Raw genomic sequence first — 20,939 nt, forward strand, 5'->3', positions numbered from 1 at the left:
GGAGAGAGCCTACCCCCGATATTATAGGCCGTCCCAGTGGGGTTTTACTGTCTTTATGTAATTTTGGGACAAATTAAAAAATGGGAGTAAGGGGAGCAATGTTTCAAAAAATACTTCCTTAAATGCCCCTACTTGTTTCCCTAGTTCAAGGATGTCTTTTAATTGGATTTTAAATTTTTGAGTGGGATTGCAGGTCAGTTTGGAATACACCTCCTCATCGCTTAGCTGTCTCATAGCTTCTGTGGTGTAATACGATCCATAATGACCATATTCCCACCCTTGTTTGATTCTTTGATCACGATTTCATTGTTAGATTTTAAAGTCTTTAAGGCTTTATTTTGAGCTTGTATAAGGTTCTGTTTATGTGGCTTAGTGTATGACTCTCTGACAGCTCCTATAGTTTCAACTGAACTGTGCGCTGAAATACATCTATACTTTTGCTTCTACTCTGTATGGGATAGAACACACTTTTTTTCATAGAAGGTTTAACCTTGGCGTTATTGTACTTTTCTCTCTCCCTCTAGATTCTCATTAAGCATAGAAGTGAGGTCTAAAAATAAGCATTGTTCATTGAACGTGAGTTCACTGGTAGAATTAGTTTGCGTTTGTATTTCAGTACCTATGTCCTGTTTGGCACCATCCTCTGGTGTTGAGAAATGCTGTTTTAGAGTTAGTTTTCTTACAAATATATTAACATCATGGATGGTACCAAACAGGTCAAAATGTGCAGTAGGGGTAACATTGAGTCCTAGGCCTAGTACTTCCCTCTCTTCCTCTGTGAGTTCATGTTTAGATAAGTTTATTACATTTCTTATGCATATTTCTTTATTTGAGTGTGTGTTTGATATCTGGTTCTTCCTCCCTTTGTGCTTACGCCCCCCCCCCCCCCCCGCCTCTTCTTGTTTTTTTCTCTTTGGCTTTGTGCCTGTGCGCAATTCTTTTTTGACACATTATCTACCATTTCCAAAGGAGTGTCTAATGCTGACATACCTGTTGTAGCTACCAAATCATCATTAGAGTCGTGTGCAGAGGTGTCAACGTCATACTCAGTTTCTGCAAACTGCACTTTTTTGCTATTTTTCTTAGACAATGTATCTATTTTGTTTTTGTGAAACTGATTTTGTATGACACTGATTCCTCCCCCCACTTTGCCATCTATATACTTTATTAAATTCATAATCCCTTTTGTCCCTTGACAATTTCTGTTTTTTAAAGTCCCATAGTTCTTTTGTGAATCGTGCCATGTTTTCTTCAAATTTCTTATCATAGGATTTAAATCCTTATCCGACTGGAACCCTTGTAAGTCCATTTGCACAGTCTTCATATATTTAATGGATTCCCTTCTTTGTTGTTTTTTAAAAGTTATTAATAAGTCCATTAGTGCAAAAGAACATTCATCTAGGATTTTATTCCATTTTGTTATGAAATCCAGATCAGTAACAAGAAATGATGGGAACTTTCTGATTCTTAACCCTCTAGGTATTCTCTGTTGTCGTCTATACAATAAGAAAGTATTTATGTCAAGGTCCAATTTGAAGTCTTTACGTCTGAGTTCATCTATTTGAAAAAATAGTCTATCCAGTGTGTTTTCATTTTCTAATAATATATGATCTACTTCCTGATGATATCCCTCCAATGAGGCTTCCAAATCTTTGAATACAAATCTACTAGGGGGGTCAGACATAATTTCCAAAGTATATGCCGTATCCCAAATGAAGTGTTAAAGATCGCAATTTTCCTGTCAGTATAAACAGTTTAGAGGGTGACAGTGTACTCGTTTAAATCAGACTTCTGTGAGATTTAGTATGTGACCGTAAGTGAGTAAGTAACAAAAACATTGAGGTAAATAAACAATAAGGCTGCTTAACATCAGGCAGAGCTTCAGCGTCGCACTTTCTAAACGCTACGATAACGCTCCACGGTTTAAATCAATACCCCTATGGGTCTTGCTGCCATCCTTCAAACGGAGTACATATAGACAAAAGAAAAAGACGATGGCGCTTACCAATTCTGGGGGTCCGTTATGGCAGTAGCGTAGTCTTCAGCGACGGCACCGGTCTGTGAAATTCAGCCTGCAGCGTCTGGAGCCCTAGTAGACACGCCTCCGTTAAGGGCGTGCAATCGATCCACACAATAGAAAAAGCACTCCCGGGCTTCACTGGTATGCAAGCTTGATCAGGATATCCGCACCTCCAAACAGCAGCCTTTCATATATCAAAGAATACTCACAGAGTCAACATCCACTTGAAAAGTAAAAACTGCGCTCTTTATTGGGATATGTTAAAAACAAGAAGGAGCCTCAGCCCCATATATGCTCAGAATGAGTCACAGCAAAAAGACTGCAGACATGTTTTGTGTGGTGCTCCACACTTGATCACTGCTATCTGTCTGCTGCGGCCATGGTCTCTATTTAAAGAGACATCAATTAACACTAATAAAATGCTAAAAACAAAAAACAATTAACTGTGAGTATTCTTTGATATATGAAAGGCTGCTGTTTGGAGGTGAGGATATCCTGATCAAGCTTGCATACCTGTGAAGCCCGGGAGTACTTTTTCTATTGACAAGCTGTACCTAAAGGTACAATTTTTACACATTTTTTCTGACAGTGCAGGTGTGCCATACACGCCCACAATGGGTGGAGAGATCTGTTAGTTTGTTGGCTTATTGGTTCTCAATACGTTTAAATAGCATTGAATTATGCAAGGTGCTAGATGCCTGATAAAACGTCAGTTACAAAGAAACGCGTTGCAGATAGGGGGTAAATCTTGGACACCCCTATTTTAACTCACTGATTTTGTTTTTAATGTGTTTTTTTTTTTAAATAAACCATTTTTAAACTTAAAGGGACAGTCAACACCAGAATTTTTGTTGTTTAAAAAGAAAGATAATCCCTTTATTACCCATTCCCCAGTTTTGCATAACCAACACAGTTGTAATAATACACGTTTTACCTCTGTAATTATCTTGTATCTAAGCTTCTGCTTACTGCCCCCTTATTTCAGTTCTTTTGACAGACATGCAGTTTAGCCAATCAGTGCTCACTCCTAGGTCAGTTTACGTGCATGAGCTCAATGTTATCTATATGAAACATGTGAACTAATGCCCTCTAGTGGTAAAAATGTATTCAGATTAGAGGCAGTCTTCAAGGTCTAAGAAATTAGCATATGAACCTCCTAGTTTTAGCTTTCAACTAAGAATACCAAGAGAACAAAGCAAAATTGGTGATAAAAGTAAATTGGGAAGTTGTTTAAAATTGCATGCCCTATTTAAAACATGAAAGTTTTTTTCGGACTTGACTGTCCCTTTAAGCAAAGTTTTAGCACCTTTCTTCTTCCCATTTGAATGCTACAAGGAGTTAAGCTCCATATCCTTGGATTGATCTCGTGGTTCAACTGGCAGAGTAACACCTGGAGAGAGGGTGAGCTGATACACCCTGAGATATCAGCACGTCACTACCAGCACATTGGTGTGCTATTGCCAAATGTGAGTACCCATTTTTGGATTTTGGTCACAACATTTCATGCTCACTTTTGATTGATCTGCATATGAGGCGCCCCTCTGTTTGTGTTTCACTGCATCCACACATTATGCACACAGACTTAAAGGGACGCTGTATCTTAAAGGGACAAGGTCAAGTGCACTCACCCAAACACACAGAGTATTCACAGCCTTTAAAAGGACAACTTGCACCACAAGCACACAGCATTAAAGGGACAGATCACAGTAATGTTCATGCAGCGCAACCTTAAAGGCCTTAAAGGGATGCAGTGTCTTAAAGGGACAGGGACACGTGCACACACACAAACACACAGAGCACTCACAGCCTTTAAAGGGACAACTTGCACCACAAGCACACAGCATTAAAGGGACATATGACAGTAATGTTCATGCAGTGCAACCTTAAAGGGAAGCGTGACACCTGCGCACAGTGCCTTAAAGGGACAGATCACAGTAATGTTCTGGCAATGCAACCTTAAAGGACTGTTCGGCACCTGCTCACACAGTTTTAAAGGGGCAGGCACACATGACCTTTAGTGGTTAAAATTGCACAGTTTTAAAGGGAGCGATAGTATGCATCCACACGTAATGCAAGCAGCCTTAAGGGGACGCTGTGTCTTAAAGGGACAGAGGCACGTGCATGCACACAAACACACAGAGCACTCACAGCCTTCAAAGGGACAACTTGCACCAAAAGCAAACAGCATTAAAGGGACAGATCACAGTAATGTTCATGCAGCGCAACCTTAAAGGGCAGCTCGACACCTGTGCACAGAGCCTTAAAGGGACAGATCACAGTAATCCTCACGCAGCGCAACCTTAAAGGGCTGCTCGGCACCTACGCACACAGTCTTAAAGGGACAGATCACAGTAATGTTCACACAGCGCAACCTTAAAGAGCAGCTCGGCACCTGCGCACACAATATTAAAGGGGAAGGCACACAACAATCTTTAAAGGAATGCTGTGTCTTAAAGGGAAAGGGGCACACACACAAACACACCGAGCACTCACAGCCTTTGAAGGGACAACTTGCACCGCAAGCACACAACATTAAAGGGACAGATCGCAGTAATGTTCATGCAGTGCAACCTTAAAGGGCAGCTCGACACCTGTGCACAGAGCCTTAAAGGGACAGATCACAGTAATCCTCACGCAGCGCAACCTTAAAGGGCTGCTCGGCACCTACGCACACAGTCTTAAAGGGACAGATCACAGTAATGTTCACACAGCGCAACCTTAAAGAGCAGCTCGGCACCTGCGCACACAATATTAAAGGGGAAGGCACACAACAATCTTTAGTGGGTAAACACGCACAGTTTTATAGGGAGCGATAGTATGCATCCACACGCAATGCACACAGACTTAAAAGGATGCTGTGTCTTAAAGGGACAGGGGCACGTGCACCCACACTGCACTCAGTCTTTAAAAGGACAACTTGCACTATACGCACACAGCATTAATGAATCAGCTTACACCATGCACACCTAGAGCAGCCCTAAAGGGCATCTCACTGCCTGCTCACAAAGTCTTAAAGGTGCAGGCATACACATCCTTTAGTGGGTAAAGTCACATCACATGCACAGTCTTAAAGGAAACGATAACAGTATACATCTGCATGCAACGCACACAGCCTTAACCCCTTAAGGACCAGCGACGTACCCTGTATGTCGCTGGCCTTTTTTTGGGACTTGATTGTTTTATAGCGCGGTCTTGCCACCAGCGTTGAGACAGCTCTATTCCACAAAGCCTGCTGGAGGGAGGGCATTAATAGCGTGTACTTGCTAGACTTGTGCTATTATGTCTGGAAAAAACCTTAACAACCAGTGACATACAGTGTACATTGTGGTCATTAAGGGGTTAAAGGAACAGCTTACATCAGAGTATCTCTTTAAGGCTGCGTGCATCATGTATGGTTGCATACTATCGATCCCTTTAAAACTGTGCATGTTTACCCACTAAAGGTTGGGTGTGCCTGCACCTTTAAAACAGTTTGAGCAGGTGTCGAGCAGCCCTTTAAGGTTGCGCTGCGTGAACATTACTGTGATCTGTCCCTTTAATACTAGTGTCCCTTTAAGGCTGCGTTCATCATGTGTGAATGCATACTATCACTCCCTTTAAAACTGTGCGTTTTTATCCTACTAAAGGTTTGTGTCTGCCCCTTTAAGACTATGTGAGCAGGTACCTAGCTGCCCTTTAAGGTTGCGCTGTGTGAACATTACTGTGGTCTGTCCCTTTAAGGCTCTGTGCGTAGGTGAGGTGTCGAGTTGCCATTTAAGGTTGTGCTGCATGAACATTACTGTAATCTGTCCCTTTAAGGCTCTGTGTGCAGGTGTCGAACTGCCCTTTAAGGTTTTGCTGCATAAACATTACTGTGATCTGTCCCTTTAAGACTGTGTGAGCAGGTGCCGAGCTGCCCTTTAAGGTTGCACTGCGTGAACATTACTGTGGTCTGTCCCTTTAATGCTAGGGTCCCTTTAAGTCTGTGTGCATTACGTGTGGATGCATAGTATCACTCCCTTTAAAACTGTGTGTTTTCATCCAACTAAAGGTTGTGTGTGCCTGTCCCTTTAAGACTCTGTGCGTAGGTGAGGTGTCGAGTTGCCATTTAAGGTTGTGCTGCATGAACATTACTGTAATCTGTCCCTTTAAGGCTCTGTGTGCAGGTGTCGAACTGCCCTTTAAGGTTTTGCTGCATAAACATTACTGTGATCTGTCCCTTTAAGACTGTGTGAGCAGGTGCCGAGCTGCCCTTTAAGGTTGCACTGCGTGAACATTACTGTGGTCTGTCCCTTTAATGCTAGGGTCCCTTTAAGTCTGTGTGCATTACGTGTGGATGCATAGTATTGCTCCCTTTAAAACTGTGCGTTTTCATCCAACTAAAGGTTGTGAGTGCCTGCCCCTTTAAGACTGTGTATGCAGGTGTTGAACTGCCCTTTAAGGTTGTGCTATAAACATTACTGTGATATGTCCCTTTAAGGCTCTGTGGTCAGGTGTCGAGCTGCCCTTTAAGGTTGTGCTGCGTGAACATTACTGTGATCTGTCCCTTTAATGCTAGGGTTCTTTTAAGTCTGTGTGCATTACGTGTGGATGCATAGTATCACTCCCTTTAAAACTGTGAGTTTTCATCCAACTAAAGGTTGTGTATGCCTGCCCCTTTAAGACTGTGTGCGCAGGTGCCGAGCTGCCCTTTAAGATTGCGCTGCATGAACATCACTGTAATCTGTCCCTTTAAGGCTCTGTGGGCAGGTATCGAGCTGCCCTTTAAGGTTGTACTGTGTGAACATTACTGCGATCTGTCCCTTTAATGCTAGCATCCCTTTAAGGCTGCGTTCATTAAGTGTGGATGCATAATATCGCTCCATTTAAAACTGTGCGTGTTTACCCACTAAAGGTTGTGTATGCCAGCCCCTTTAAGACTGTATGAGCAAGTGCCAAACTGCCCTTTAAAATTGCGCTGCGTGAACATTACTGCGATCTGTCTCTTTAAAATTGTGTGACCAGGCGGTGAGCTGCCCTTTAAGGCTGTGATGTGATCATTATTTTCTCAGCAGTTTGTACAGTTGGTACTGACAGAGCTGCTTTAAGTGTCTGTGTACAGTAAACAGTTACAAATGTATAAAAACCTGCAGAACTGTATAAAACCCCTGTAGAAATGTATAAAAACCTGCAGAAATGTATAAAACCCCTGTAGCAATGTATAAAACCCCTGTAGCAATGTATAAAAACCTGCAGCAATGTATAAAAACCCTGTAGCAATGTATAAAACCCCTGTAGCAATGTATAAAAACCTGCAGAAATTTATTTTAAAAAAAAAAACTGCAGAAATTTATAAAAAAACCCTGCAGAAATGTATAAAACCCCTGTAGAAATGTATAAAAACCAGTAGCAATGTATAAAAACCTGCAGAAATGTATAAAAAAAAACTGTAGAAATGTATAAAACCCCTGTAGAAATGTATAAAAACCTGCAGAAATGTATAAAACCCCTGTAGAAATGTATAAAAACCTGCATAAATGTATAAAAACCTGCATAAATGTATAAAACCCCTGCAGAAATGTATAAAAACCTGCATAAATGTATAAAACCCCTGCAGAAATGTATAAAAAACTGCAGAAATGTATAAAACCTGTAGAAATGTATAAAACCTGCAGAAATGTATAAAAACCTGCAGCAATGTATAAAACCTGTAGAAATGTATAAAACCTGCAGAAATGTATAAAAACCTGCAGACTGAGGGTTTGATGCAAAGTAACATGTAGCTGAGCAGAGCTGGCTGGCTGGGGAAAGTCTATGGGGAAAACAAGGACTTTATACCTCAAAAATATGCTCCCTATTTTGTTCCTGGAGACACAAACACTGCAGCATTGTTAATAGCTATCATCTGACCCCCATCACCAATGTTTGAAGTAAAATAATACGATATGGCTGAGAAAATAATTTAGAAATCTAAACTCAGATTTTACTGGTGGCTTTATACAATTTCTAACTTTTTTGGCAATAAAGTTTGATTTAAAAAAAATATATATTTCAGTTCAAAGTCCTCAGAGTATTTGAGAACAGGAAGAGGATTGCATGAGTAAGGAATAGGGCTGACTGCAGGCAGAGTTCAAATGCAGTGACAGAGGGGGAGGGTGACGTCTTGTACGGACTGCATTGAGGACCACCGGGGGCAGTGTACTGCAGAGGAGGGTGACATTTATTGTACGGATTGCAGAGAGGACCATAATTGCACTGACTGCAGGAGGAGTGTGAGACTGCCCTGATTACTGAGAAAAGTGAGAGGATTTTTGGACACCCTGGGAATGAGAGGATGAAGTTGCACTGACCACTGGGAACAGAATGAAGTTACACTCACTGCAGTTGGAGAGAGCCATTATGCACTAATTGCAGGGAGGAGGATGAGCAGGTAGTTTGGATGAACATCTGATTATCTTTTAACTAACAACAGAATGAAGATGGAAGCAGAGATTGAATCAAATATGCCCCTTCTGGGGATAAGTGTGGCTGTATTTTCCAGCCTGCTGAATGGCTCCACTTTTGTGCTGCAGAAGAAAGGGATCCTGAGAGCTCGCAGTAAAGGTAAGAGCAGAGGTGCCGAGTGGCTTTGTGAGAACCCTCTTTGTCAAAGTTGCGCAGTTTACAAGTTCAGGGCATTTAATAAGTGAAGTTTTATAAACTGCTATAGGAAATTATACTGTTTTGCAAAGAGGAAATACCAGGCTCCAAGGCTATAGTCTAAAATAATTGTGCTATTGTATACAGTCCTGAGAATACAAACAAGGAATGGTAGATATTCATATTCTTTCATAGAATGATGTGCAATTTACTAACAAAAGGGCTTTGTTTCAATTTATATCTTTTTTTTTTTAATATACATATACACACAATGTTACTTTTAACAAATATTAAAACTGGAAATACCTATTTTTAAACAGTTTGTGTGGAAGGAAAATTGGTCAGGTTTAGCAGACAATTTATTGCCCTTGTTTTCCAATACAGGACTGGGGATATATATGATTACAATGTGCCAGTACTATAGTGGTACTTTTTCAGAAACAAGGTAAACTAGTATGGTAAACAATTCCATAACACATTGGTAATAAATATCACATTTAAATGGCTTTGCTAGAGTCACAAATTGTATTTACAGTATGATCACCATATATATAGCAAGCTAAATGATCATTAAATATGTTAATGAGACTAAAAGCTGTGTGACTAATGTATTTAGTTCAGGGCTCGTCATTATACAATGGCCTAGTAGCTAAAAAAAACAGTAATCTATAGATTTAAAACCTGATAGACGACAAATCCTAGAGTTGCCTACCTAAACAGGGATGACTTTCATGTGTAATTATCAATCATTTTATTGATTAGATTTCAAACTCTGTTATGACAATCTCAGTCAGGAATTTCTGAATTGGATTCTGACTTCTTATTACACTGACTAAGCATCTGGCCCTTCATATCTGCTACCCTAACATTTTGTTTTCAGCTTTGTTTTGTAAGCAGTGTAAGCTTTCCGTTTGTATTGTGGTTTAACAATACATTAAACAATTTGCAATTTTAAAATACACTGTTTAAATTATATGTAGTAAATAAAAAATATTCTTGTTCTTGCCATTTCCTCTAATCTAATTCTGAAAATCGTGGGCTTGACAACTCGTGGTTAAAGTGGTAGTATTGACTCCAGGCTTAAAGGGACATTCCAGCCAAAATTGGAATCAATATGGATGCATTTCAAATTTTGAATAGAAGCATTTTTGTAATATAAATGTACTAGCAAAAAATACTATTAATAAAAGATATAGCTGTTTCAAAAGTGTATGCATTGTGCACCATTTTAAACACAGCACTTGCTCAAAGAGCCTAAGGCACTTGTACCATCTGGTAATGACTCATTTGTTAATTGCTGACAGGGTACAAGCCCCACTGGCACGCTAAGCAGCTGCATTATTTAAAATGAAGGTGTACTGAGACTATCTAGCTATGCTTCACGTGCAGAGAAAAATGTTAACACCAAAACAGTGCTAACTTATACTAGAAGCATTTATGCCAATACAGGTATATCACAAATCTGTTTCCATTCAAAGATGAAATGCCCCCTTTTACCCCATAACCCACAATATATATATATATATATATATATATATATATATATACGTTGTGCAGTACTTTCTTATTGTACTGCACAATGTATATATACATCTGAGCTGAAGGAAGCCTGAGAGCTGGAGTTCCTGAGCTCCAGGCATCTGCCCGCATATGGAACTGAAGCGCCATCGGTGCTCCAGATCCATATGAAGGCATCTGCCAGATCATTACAGACACATTGTGTAAGGATCACCTGCTGGTGCCGGCGGGAGGTGTGGGAGGGAATCCGGGAGGCAGGTGGGCGGTCCAGCAGCGGAGGGGGGAAGGAGAGAGTGGGAGTGTGGGCCCTACAGTAGAAAAATAAATAAATAATGGAGACGGAAGGGATGGGAAGCTACGCTACAACTAAAAAGTAGGACGTCCCTAACCAACGATCGTGGGAGGTGGAGGGACCACTACATTATAGAAAAAAAAAAATATATATATATATATATATATATAATCAAAATGAAAGTAAGCACTCAATGGTCTTAGGACAACACCAAAATTTATTTTTTATTGCGTGCTGTGACGTTTCAGGACCAAGCACAGTCACTTCTTCTGACTGTGCTTGGTCCCGAAACGTCACAGCATGCAATAAAAAATAATTTTTGGTGACTTTGTTGTCCTAAGACCAGTGAGTGCTTACTTTCATTTCAATTATTACTACACTGAGAGCACCCTGGCATTCGGCTGGAGATAGTGGGAGTGCATACACACGTTGTTGTTGTTTTATTATTATATATATATATATATATATATATATATATATATATATATATATATATATATATATATATATATATATATATATATATATATATATATATATATATATATATATATATATATATACATATACATACAACTTCAACAGGTAAGTCCAGCACCTTTCTTTATGCTATTATTTCAGCATTTTTCAGTAAACTTTTCCAATATTGAGATAGTGCACGTCCGCTGAGTGGGGTCTGCCAACCCACATATATAAATATAATGAAGCAAATAGCGTCAGCACTTGTTAATACAAAATTTCCACTTTATTGAGGTAACAGACAAAGTTAAAAACAGCGACGTTTCAAGTCAACACAGACCCTTAGTCATGACTAAGGGTCTGTGTTGACTCGAAACGTCGCTGTTTTTAACTTTGTCTGTTACCTCAATAAAGTGGAAATTTTGTATTAACAAGTGCTGACGCTATTTGCTTCATTATTTTTTATATATATATATATATATATATATATACATACATACATACATACATACATACTTACTTACTTACTTACTTACTTACTTACTTAGGAGCCGCTTCATTTAAATGGTGTGCTCTGCCTGAATCACAAAAGAAAAAAAAAAGGTTTTATATCCATTTGACACTGCTATATTACACACAGTCATTGGTTACCCTCTAGTGATCCATAATTAACTGTCTCTAATCGGCCTCAGTAGAGAAGGAAACTTAGGTTACAACATGGTGGCAAACATTGCTTTAGGAACACTAAAACTTACACTATTTTTAAGGAAATGTTTGTGCTCCCATCTAGTGCTCTTGCAAATGGATAAGCTTGTTAAAAGCATTCTTCCGAAACTACTGCCATTTAGTGCTCCAGACATGTGCACAATTCTGAGCCTACCCACCTGCTTTTCAACAAAGGATAACAAAAGAACAAAGTCAAGTTGATACCAATTAAGTTGGAAAGATTTGTAAAATGCTACATTCTATCTGAATTCCGAAAGAAAAAAAATGGAGTTTGTGTCTCCTTAAATAAACATCAGTTTACTTTTAGTTATAGCACAATGGGTAGGGCACTACACTCATATTGGCATAATCTTGTGTATATAGTACTCCTCTGTACAGCCCTATGTAAAATGCTGGCAGTGTATACATAAAGGTCAGTACTACTCATCACCAGAGTGGAAAACTGGTGCACAAAATAAAGCTTTCAAGTGGATAATAAAATCTGTTTCAAAATTATTTGTGATTTATAAATGAGCAGTTAACTTCACTGTTGTAATAGTAGAGATGGAATACAAATAAATGATGAAGTTCATTTCTTCCTACATTTTTCAGGTGCATCCTACCTAACAGATTTGATTTGGTGGACTGGCACAATCACAAGTAAGTGGCACACAGTAGTGATAGATTTGATAAAGAATTTTATATCCCTTGCTTTAAAAAATCATTTATTTCAGTGTTTAAAAAATCTAAAACAAAACATCATCATTATTATTATTTTTTTGATGACTTTATTGCAAATAATTTCTTAATGCAATACACTGCACGTCATGGCAGCCAGAAGTTGTTTTTTTTGTCTCTGGTTCAAGGATTTAGCTGTTTGTGATCTATTAAATACTTACAAAATATGTTATTTTGTCACAATAAATATATATATATATAATTTCTGAATTTAAAAATAAAGGTATTAAGCTTTAAATGTATTATTCTCTGGCTCTCCTAATAGTGGCTTTTGGACAGATTGGAAATTTCCTAGCATATACTGCTGCCCCTGCAGTTCTTGTAACCCCTCTTGGTGCTTTGGGTATTCCATTTGGGTAAGTGAATTAAACTAAGTGTACATAACAGTATTATTTCTTTTGAAACATAATTTGTAAATTATTTGCCTATTAGTAAATAAAAAATTATTTTTATTTAAATAAATGAAAAATGTGAAATGCGTCAGGTGAAGTGGTGGATTGCATGCAGTGAGTTATATGGTGTTTTAAATTTGTTTAAACATAATAAACATCTTATTTACTAAGAGGCATTGAATGCTATATTTGTGGCATAAAGTGATATTACAGATCGACTAAGGATTTATACTCCAAATAAACGTTAAAGGACCAGTAAACACAGTAGATTTGCATAATCAACAAATGCAAGATAACAAGACAATACAATAGCATTTACTCTGAATTTCAAGTGAGTAGTAGATTTTTTATAACAAATTTTAAAGTTATGCATATTTCCACTCCACCTGTACCATGTGATGGCAATCAGCCAATCACAAATGCATATACGTATCGTCTGTGAATTCTTGCACATGCTCAGTAGGAACTGGTAACTCAAAAAGTGTAAATATAAAAGACTGTGCACATTTTTTTTAATGGAAGTGAATTGGAAAGTTGTTTAAAATTACATGCTGTATCTAATCATGAAAATTTAATTTAACCTGAGTGTCCCTTTAACAAACTACTATATATTGTAACTAGTGATCACATACCTTCTTTTTTAACTCCATCCCTCTCTGCATATTCATCCATTATCTATTACAAATCACATCTCCCCTCAGTGTCTCACATCTCTTGAACATGTTTGTCACCTCATCTCTCATCTTTATCATCCTCTTTCTTTCTTCTCTGAACTCTTAGGGCTCGATAATATAAAGCCCTCAGGTGAAATGATCTAAAATGATCTTACAGTGCTGCAAAGTCCAAGATGGGATGATATAAAGCCACACTGTATGTTGTGTATCTCACTAAGGCCCCTATGATCGAAAGTGCTATGAGGGGGGAAATATTCCAAAGGATCTGCTGCTATGTCGAGCAAGCCTGTCAAAATATTCCAAGCTCCCTACATAGTGGCATTGCCGAGAGGTGTTTACTATACATGCCATTGGTCGGTGATGCTGGCTATAGATAACACCCAGCATCGCCGGCCATATTGACGATGTATAGTAAAAGGATCCTATAAAATATAATTACCATGCCTAACCACTAATTCTAATACACCTAAACCAAAGTACCCCATGACCGCAGACTAACTACACTAATAAAAATCTAAACTGCAACATACCCACCACAAGTATCTATCCTAATAACCCCTATACCACCACAAGTATCTATCCTATTAACTCCTATACTGCCACATACCCACCACAAGTATCTATCCTATTATCCCCTATGACACACCCACCGAAAGTACTATCCTATTAACCCCTCAACTGCCACATACCCACTGCAAATACTATCCTATTAACCCCTCAACTGCCACATACCTACCCCAAGTAACTATCCTATTAGCCCTATACCACCACATACCCCAAATGCAAACTTAACACCTACCCCCCCCCCCCCGCAAGACTAAACCCCCAAACAAGTGGTATCCCTAGGTACAGTAATACACAAACAAGTACAGTAGGGTAAATAACAGTTGTAGGTGCAATCATTCAGTTATACAAAAGGAGAGGAATGCCCTGCCCTTGAGCACAATCAGTAGTAGTTAACTTTAAATACAAAGTGGCCTACAGGTAGAAAGGCTCTCAAGCTCACAATCTAAAGGAGAGGGAATGGACACAGAAGGTAAGGGAGAAAGGAAATATGTCTGATATAAGGTAGAGTGAACTGAGAGTAAGTGATTGCATAGGGGGAAGTGTGTGGTGACTGAGCAAGTGAGATTTGGAAAAGTGTAAAAGAATGTGGTAAAATGTCAGTAGAAAGTCTTTGAGTCTGAAGTGGTTTATCCTGGATTATTAATGACAGTTGCACATAATTACTGTTAGAAGGTGTGTATATATATTAAGGTAAACAATAGCGTGGGTGGTGGTGGGAAGGGATTGGAGAGCTAGTACTTGCAAATCTGGAGTCTGATGTTAGGTGTGAGGCTGTGGAAAGAGAAAGGAGGGTAAACATGGGAGGAGGGGTTTGAGACACAGCAGAGGGGGAGAAAAATTTGGAAACAAAGATTGGAGACAAAGATTGGAGATAAAAAGATTGGACTATTGCAATGAGATTTAAAAATAATATACACATACATATACACACATATGGGTGCTCAAGTTAGATTTTACACAATACCCTCATAAGCAGACCAGCAATCCCTATGATCTATTAGGCTAATTAATTAATTAGTAACAATTTTTTAACACTTTGCCATTTTAAAACTCACTGAGAATTGAAGCCTTGTGTCTTTCAAAAGGTTAAGTTCTCCCTAGTGGCATAATGGATAGTGGATGAATAGTGGTTGCTTCCCTTGGTGATGTCAGAGTGCAGAGACTTAATGGGAAATCCTGAGAAGGCAGTAAATAAATTAAGAGCTCAGCCATCAACATATTTATGGGAGCTCAGGAATTTTTTAGCCTTTGCAGAGACTGCATGTGCAGTCAGGAGTCAATGATATCTATAGCTAAGTTTGTGCTAAAGGCAGCTGGTCCCCCAGTAAGGGGGAGGGCTCCAGGGCCCATTCTCAGTTGCGTCCTCTGCATCCCCAGTAGTTACGCCCCTGGGTGTGTAGCCGGTCAGTGGGAGGTAGCGAGGCGGAGCAGGGGGAGCATAGGATAGGTGACGTAGTTATAGGCATTTAGGGGGAGTTAGAGGGGCGTGCTAGTGGTAGTAGCCTGCACTTTGATTCAGACACATCGACACAAGATTGATATGTTCGAATCAGCGAAGTGCGAGTTGTGAGGAGGGTAGCAACCATGTTTGTCTCGCCAACTTGCATCAGGCGTTCGCACAGCCCTCCGTTGAGACATTATTTCTATTTAATTACGTTATGATAACTGTGGTTATTTTGGACCAGATTATGGCAACATAATATATTTTTTCAGTAGATGTTGCACGGGGATACCCAGCCTTGTTAAATAATTGCACAAGGCTACTGCGAAAGCACAGATAGAGCTATTTGGCTTAATCAGAAAGATAGGGCCCTTTTTATTCACAGTACACCCTTGCAATGGGTATAATCACTAAGATTGTGGTAATCTAAAGTATTTTATAGTAGATCTGGTCTACGTTGATTGCATACATAGAAACTTGTCTAAACGGGGGCAGGCATGCGTAAATGTTTTTTAGAATTTTAATATGTCCATACATTTATTTATTTTTTAAAGCAATAATTAAAAGTTACATTTTAATGTTTGTCTCCCTACATGATATGTTTTATACACACTTAAGTGTGTCTAATTAATGCATCATTTTCTTTCCTTATTTTTGATACCTTGGTAGGTGTCTGGAGCCCTACATGGCAAGAAATGGTGCTTCCATCTAGTGCTCTTGCAAATCGATAACATTCTTGATGACATATAGTGCTCCAGACACGTTCATGCTCCTAAGCTTACATCCCTGCTTTTCAGAAAAATATACCAAGAGAACAAAGAAAATTTGATAATAGAAATAAATTAGAATGCTGTTTAAAACTGCATGCTTTATCTGAATCATGAAAGGAAAAATGTGGATTTCATATCCTTTTAATTTATTCTTAGGCCAACAAGGCCCGTGCCTAGGGCGGCAAATTTTAGGGGGCGGCACTTGCCCCAGCCGCTGCACGAATATGTGGCTTTAAAAATATATATATTTTGACAGGCAGCTTACCGCCGAGCGGTCATATGACCTCCTTCCTGTCTTTTGGGGCACATGGCTTGAGGGAGTCACGCATGTGCGCATGTGGTCCCCAAGCCAGGCGGTTAGAAGAAGTGAATGTGACAGGGAGACTCACTGCTTGGTGCAGTGGAGACGACGGAGTGGAGCAGCCAGCGGTAAGGAAGTCAGCTGAGTGGACAGTCTGGGACGTAGGTAGGGGCCAGGCCAGACTGCCACAGCCATCAGCACCACTGACTGAATTATTGCTGAGATGGTCCGGAGACTGAGAGTCAGACTCGGTACTGTAGTATAGGTAGAAGAGCTAGCTGCTGCCACGATTAAACACTTTTTTTTAATAATATAGTATTTTTTCCAATGCAGATAGGATAGGTCTAGGCTAGACCTATCCTATCTGCAGTGGAAAAAAATATTATGTATTAAAAAGTGTTTAATTGTTTATCGTTCTAACTTCTAAGCTCATTTATGTTTTAATTAAACGGTACCTGTCCCTGTCCTCAGTCTGAGCTGTTTAGAAAGAATTGCCTAACTGTGCAGTGATCCGTCATGTGTTCAATACTGTCTGTATTCAGTACTCTTCAATAGATAAACTGCTCTACAGGGGGAATGCAGTGTGTTTAGCACCACATAGCTACTGGGTGCAATTTGCTGGAAGTAGATAGTGTAATATGCTACATAAACATAATGTAGAGTCTGGGTTAGGGGGCATTTATGCACATATCAGGTCTACTGGTCTAGAGCTGCATATTTGAGGATTAATTAGTTAATCACTCATTCATTAGTGATTCATTCTTGTCACCATGAATTTAAAAATATCTATCTTAAATTTTTGTTTTGGGTAAACTTATATTTTTGATACACAATTTGCTTAACCTAACAAGCAAATTATTTAACATATATAGAGGTAAAAGAAGGGAACATGATATAGTATATTCAGCAAGCAAAGCACCAAGTGTCATTTATTGCAGGAGAGCTCTGGAGGTAATGCTTTTTTTTTCAGGTATGGGTGTGGTGTGTGGCAGAGAAGACAACATGCTGCAAGGCCATCACTAGATGTGAAGTGCAGCAATTATTGAAGCATCCACTCACTGCTGTGAGATATTCAGCTGTGCATTATGATCGATTATTTATTTTGGCAATATTATCTACTTCAGTTCAAACAAAGTAGTGTGTTCTTTTATTGTATCTAGTTATTTGTAGTTTTGTTGTGTTTCAGTATTATGTTTGTGGAATTATTGTTTAACCCCTTAACGACCGAGGACGTGCAGGGTACGTCCTCAAAAAAAAGGCAGTTAACGCCTGAGAACGTACCCTGCACGTCCTCGGTGTGGAAAGCAGCTGGAAGTGATCCTGCTCACTTCCAGCTGCTTTCCGGTTATTGCAGTGATGCCTCGATATGGAGGCATCCTGCAATAACCGTTTTAAGCCATCCGGTGCAGAGAGAGCCACTCTGTGGCCCTCTCTGCACCGGAGATCGGTGGCTTATTGCGGTGGTGGGTGGGAGCCGGACCGGGTGGCGGCCATCGATGGCCCTTCGTGATGTGGAGGGGGGCGGGATCGTGGGCGGGGAGGCCAGGGTGCGCGCACTGACGCGTGCACGGGAGGGCGGGGGCGGGCGCGTGCACGGGGAGGGAGCGGGTGGGAACCGCTACACTACAGAAAAAGTTTGTAGGAAAATGAGAAAAAAAGAAGTAAATAAAATTTAAAAAAAACATCAGTTAGGTGGTGGGTGTTGGGCTGTGGGGAGGGGGAAGCTACACTACAGAAAAACCGGGTAAAAAATAAAATAAAACATATTTTTTTGCAAACTGGGTACTGGCAGACAGCTGCCAGTACCCAAGATGGCCCCCAATAAGGCAGAGGGGAGGGTTATAGAGCGGTTTTGGGGGGATCAGGGAGGTACTTAAGATGGCGGGGACAATTGTGGGGTGGGGGAGGGAAGGGAGCTGTTTGGGAAAGATCAGGGGGTGGGATGTGTCAGGTGGGAGGCTGATCTCTATACTAAAGCTAAAATTAACCCTGCAAGCTCCCTACAAACTCCCTAATTAACCCCTTCACTGCTAGCCATAATACACGTGTGAGGCGCAGCAGCATTTAGCGGTCTTCTAATTACCAGAAAGCAACGTCAAAGTCATATATGTCTGCTATTTCTGAACAAAGGGGATCCCAGAGAAGCATTTACAACCATTTGTACCATAATTGCACAAACTGTTTGTAAATGTTTTCAGTGAGAAACCTAAAATTGTGAAAAATTTAACTTTTTTTTTTTTAATTTGATCGCATTTGGCGGTAAAATGGTGGCATGAAATATACCAAAATGGGCCTAGATCAATACTTTGGGTTGTGTACTACACTATACTAAAGCTAAAATTAACCCTACAAGCTCCCTAAAAGCTCCCTAATTAACCCCTTAACTGCTGGGCATAATACACGTGTGGTGCGCAGTGGCATTTAGCGACCTTCTAATTACCAAAAAGCAACGCCAAAGCTATATATGTCTGCTATTTCTGAACAAAGGGGATCCCAGAGAAGAATTTACAACCATTTATGCCATAATTGCACAAGCTGTTTGTAAATAATTTCAGTGAGACACCGAAAGTTTGTGAAAAAATTTGTGAAAAAGTGAACAATTTTTTGTATTTGATCGCATTTGGCGGGGGAATGGTGGAATGAAATATACCAAAATTGGCCTAGATCAATACTTTGGGATGCCTACTAAAAAAAAATATATACATGTCAAGGGATATTCAGAGATTCCTGAAAGATATTAGTGTTCTAATGTAACTAGCGCTAATTTTGAAAAAAAAAATGGTTTGGAAATAGCAAAGTGCTACTTGTATTTATGGCCCTATAACTTGCAAAAAAAGCAAAGAACATGTAAACATTGGGTATTTCTAAACTCAGGACAAAATTTAGAAACTATTTACCATGGGTGTTTTTTGGTGGTTGTAGATATGTAACAGATTTTTGGGGTCAAAGTTAGAAAAAGTGTGGTTTTTTCCATTTTTCCTCATATTTTATAATTTCTTTTATAGTAAATTATAAGATATGATGAAAATAATGGTATCTTTAGAAAGTCCATTTAATGGCGAGAAAAACGGTATATAATATGTGTGGGTACAGTAAATGAGCAAGAGGAAAATTACAGCTAAACACAAACAATGCAAAAATGTAAAAATAGCCTTGGTCCCAAACAGACAGAAAATGGAAAAGTGCTGTGGTCATTAAGGGGTTAAAAAAATCTGTTCTTTATATAAATATATATATATATATATACTGTATATATTGCAGCAATAGATACTGATATGTGCGTTTACCGTGTGTGTGTGCGCGCGCGCAAGTGTTTTGCAAAAAAAAACATGTTACTCCCTGAGCAAAAAATATTATGCCCAAAAATGGCCTAAAACAGGGGGGCAGCAGAATTCGGCGTGCCTAGGGTTGCCACAGATAAAGGCTGTGGCGGACATTTTCCAAAGTACAGTCCTTAGTGAAGGACACCAAGGTACATTTGAAATTAAAAACATTATTTTATAGTGCTTGGTGTTATTATACTGATGCAGATATCACTGATCCTATAGCCAGCCCTCCTCTGGCTATACCCATGTGCCAGTGTCACTACTGTGTCATTATATAGTGCTGGGTGTTATTATACTGATGCAGATACCACTGATCCTATAACCAGCCCTTGCCTGGCTATATGCATGTGCCAGTGTCACTACTGTGTCATTATATAGTGCTGGGTGTTATTATACTGATGCAGATACCACTGACCCTATAGCCAGCCCTCTTCTGGCTATACCCATGTGCCAGTGTCACTACTGTGTCATTATATAGTGCTGGGTGTTATTATACTGATGCAGATACCACTGACCCTATAGCCAGCCCTCTTCTGGCTATACCCTTGTGCCAGTGTCACTACTGTGTCATTATATAGTGCTGGGTGTTATTATACTGATGCAGATACCACTAATCTTATAACCAGCCCTCTTCTGGCTATACCCATGAGCCAGTGTCACTACTGTGTCATTATATAGTGCTAGGTGTTATTATACTGATGCAGATACCACTGATCCTATAACCAGCCCTTGCCTGGCTATACACATGTGCCAGTGTCACTACTGTGTCATTATATAGTGCTGGGTGTTATTATACTGATGCAGATACCATTGATCCTATAACCAGCCCTCCTCTGGCTATACCCATGTGCCAGTGTCACTACTGTGTCATTATATAGTGCTGGGTGTTATTATACTGATGCAGATACCATTGATCCTATAACCAGCCCTCCTCTGGCTATACCCATGTGTCAGTGTCACTACTGTGTCATTATATAGTGCTGGGTGTTATTATACTGATGCAGATATCACTGATCCTATAACCAGCCCTCCTCTGGCTATACCCATGAGCCAGTGTCCCTACTGTGTCTTTGTATAGTGCTGGGTGTTATTATACTGATGCAGATACCACTGATCCTATAACCAGCCCTTGTCTGGCT

At 39.6% G+C, this 20,939-nt stretch overlaps 1 protein-coding gene across 1 annotated transcript in view; it reads left to right on the forward strand.

Annotated features, from left to right (window-relative positions):
- Positions 1-8,097: 8,097 nt before the first annotated feature.
- The window catches only part of NIPA1 (NIPA magnesium transporter 1), a 29,744-nt gene continuing 16,902 nt past the window's right edge, over positions 8,098-20,939 (forward strand). Inside the window, exons 1-3 of the mRNA XM_053707731.1 lie at positions 8,098-8,581; positions 12,204-12,251; positions 12,595-12,685. Of these exons, the coding sequence (XP_053563706.1) occupies positions 8,452-8,581; positions 12,204-12,251; positions 12,595-12,685 (269 nt within the window). The 5' untranslated portion in view covers positions 8,098-8,451. The remainder of the gene's footprint in view (positions 8,582-12,203; positions 12,252-12,594; positions 12,686-20,939) is intronic.

This window comes from Bombina bombina, chromosome 3 (genome assembly GCF_027579735.1).
Source record: "Bombina bombina isolate aBomBom1 chromosome 3, aBomBom1.pri, whole genome shotgun sequence".
NCBI lineage: Eukaryota > Metazoa > Chordata > Amphibia > Anura > Bombinatoridae > Bombina > Bombina bombina.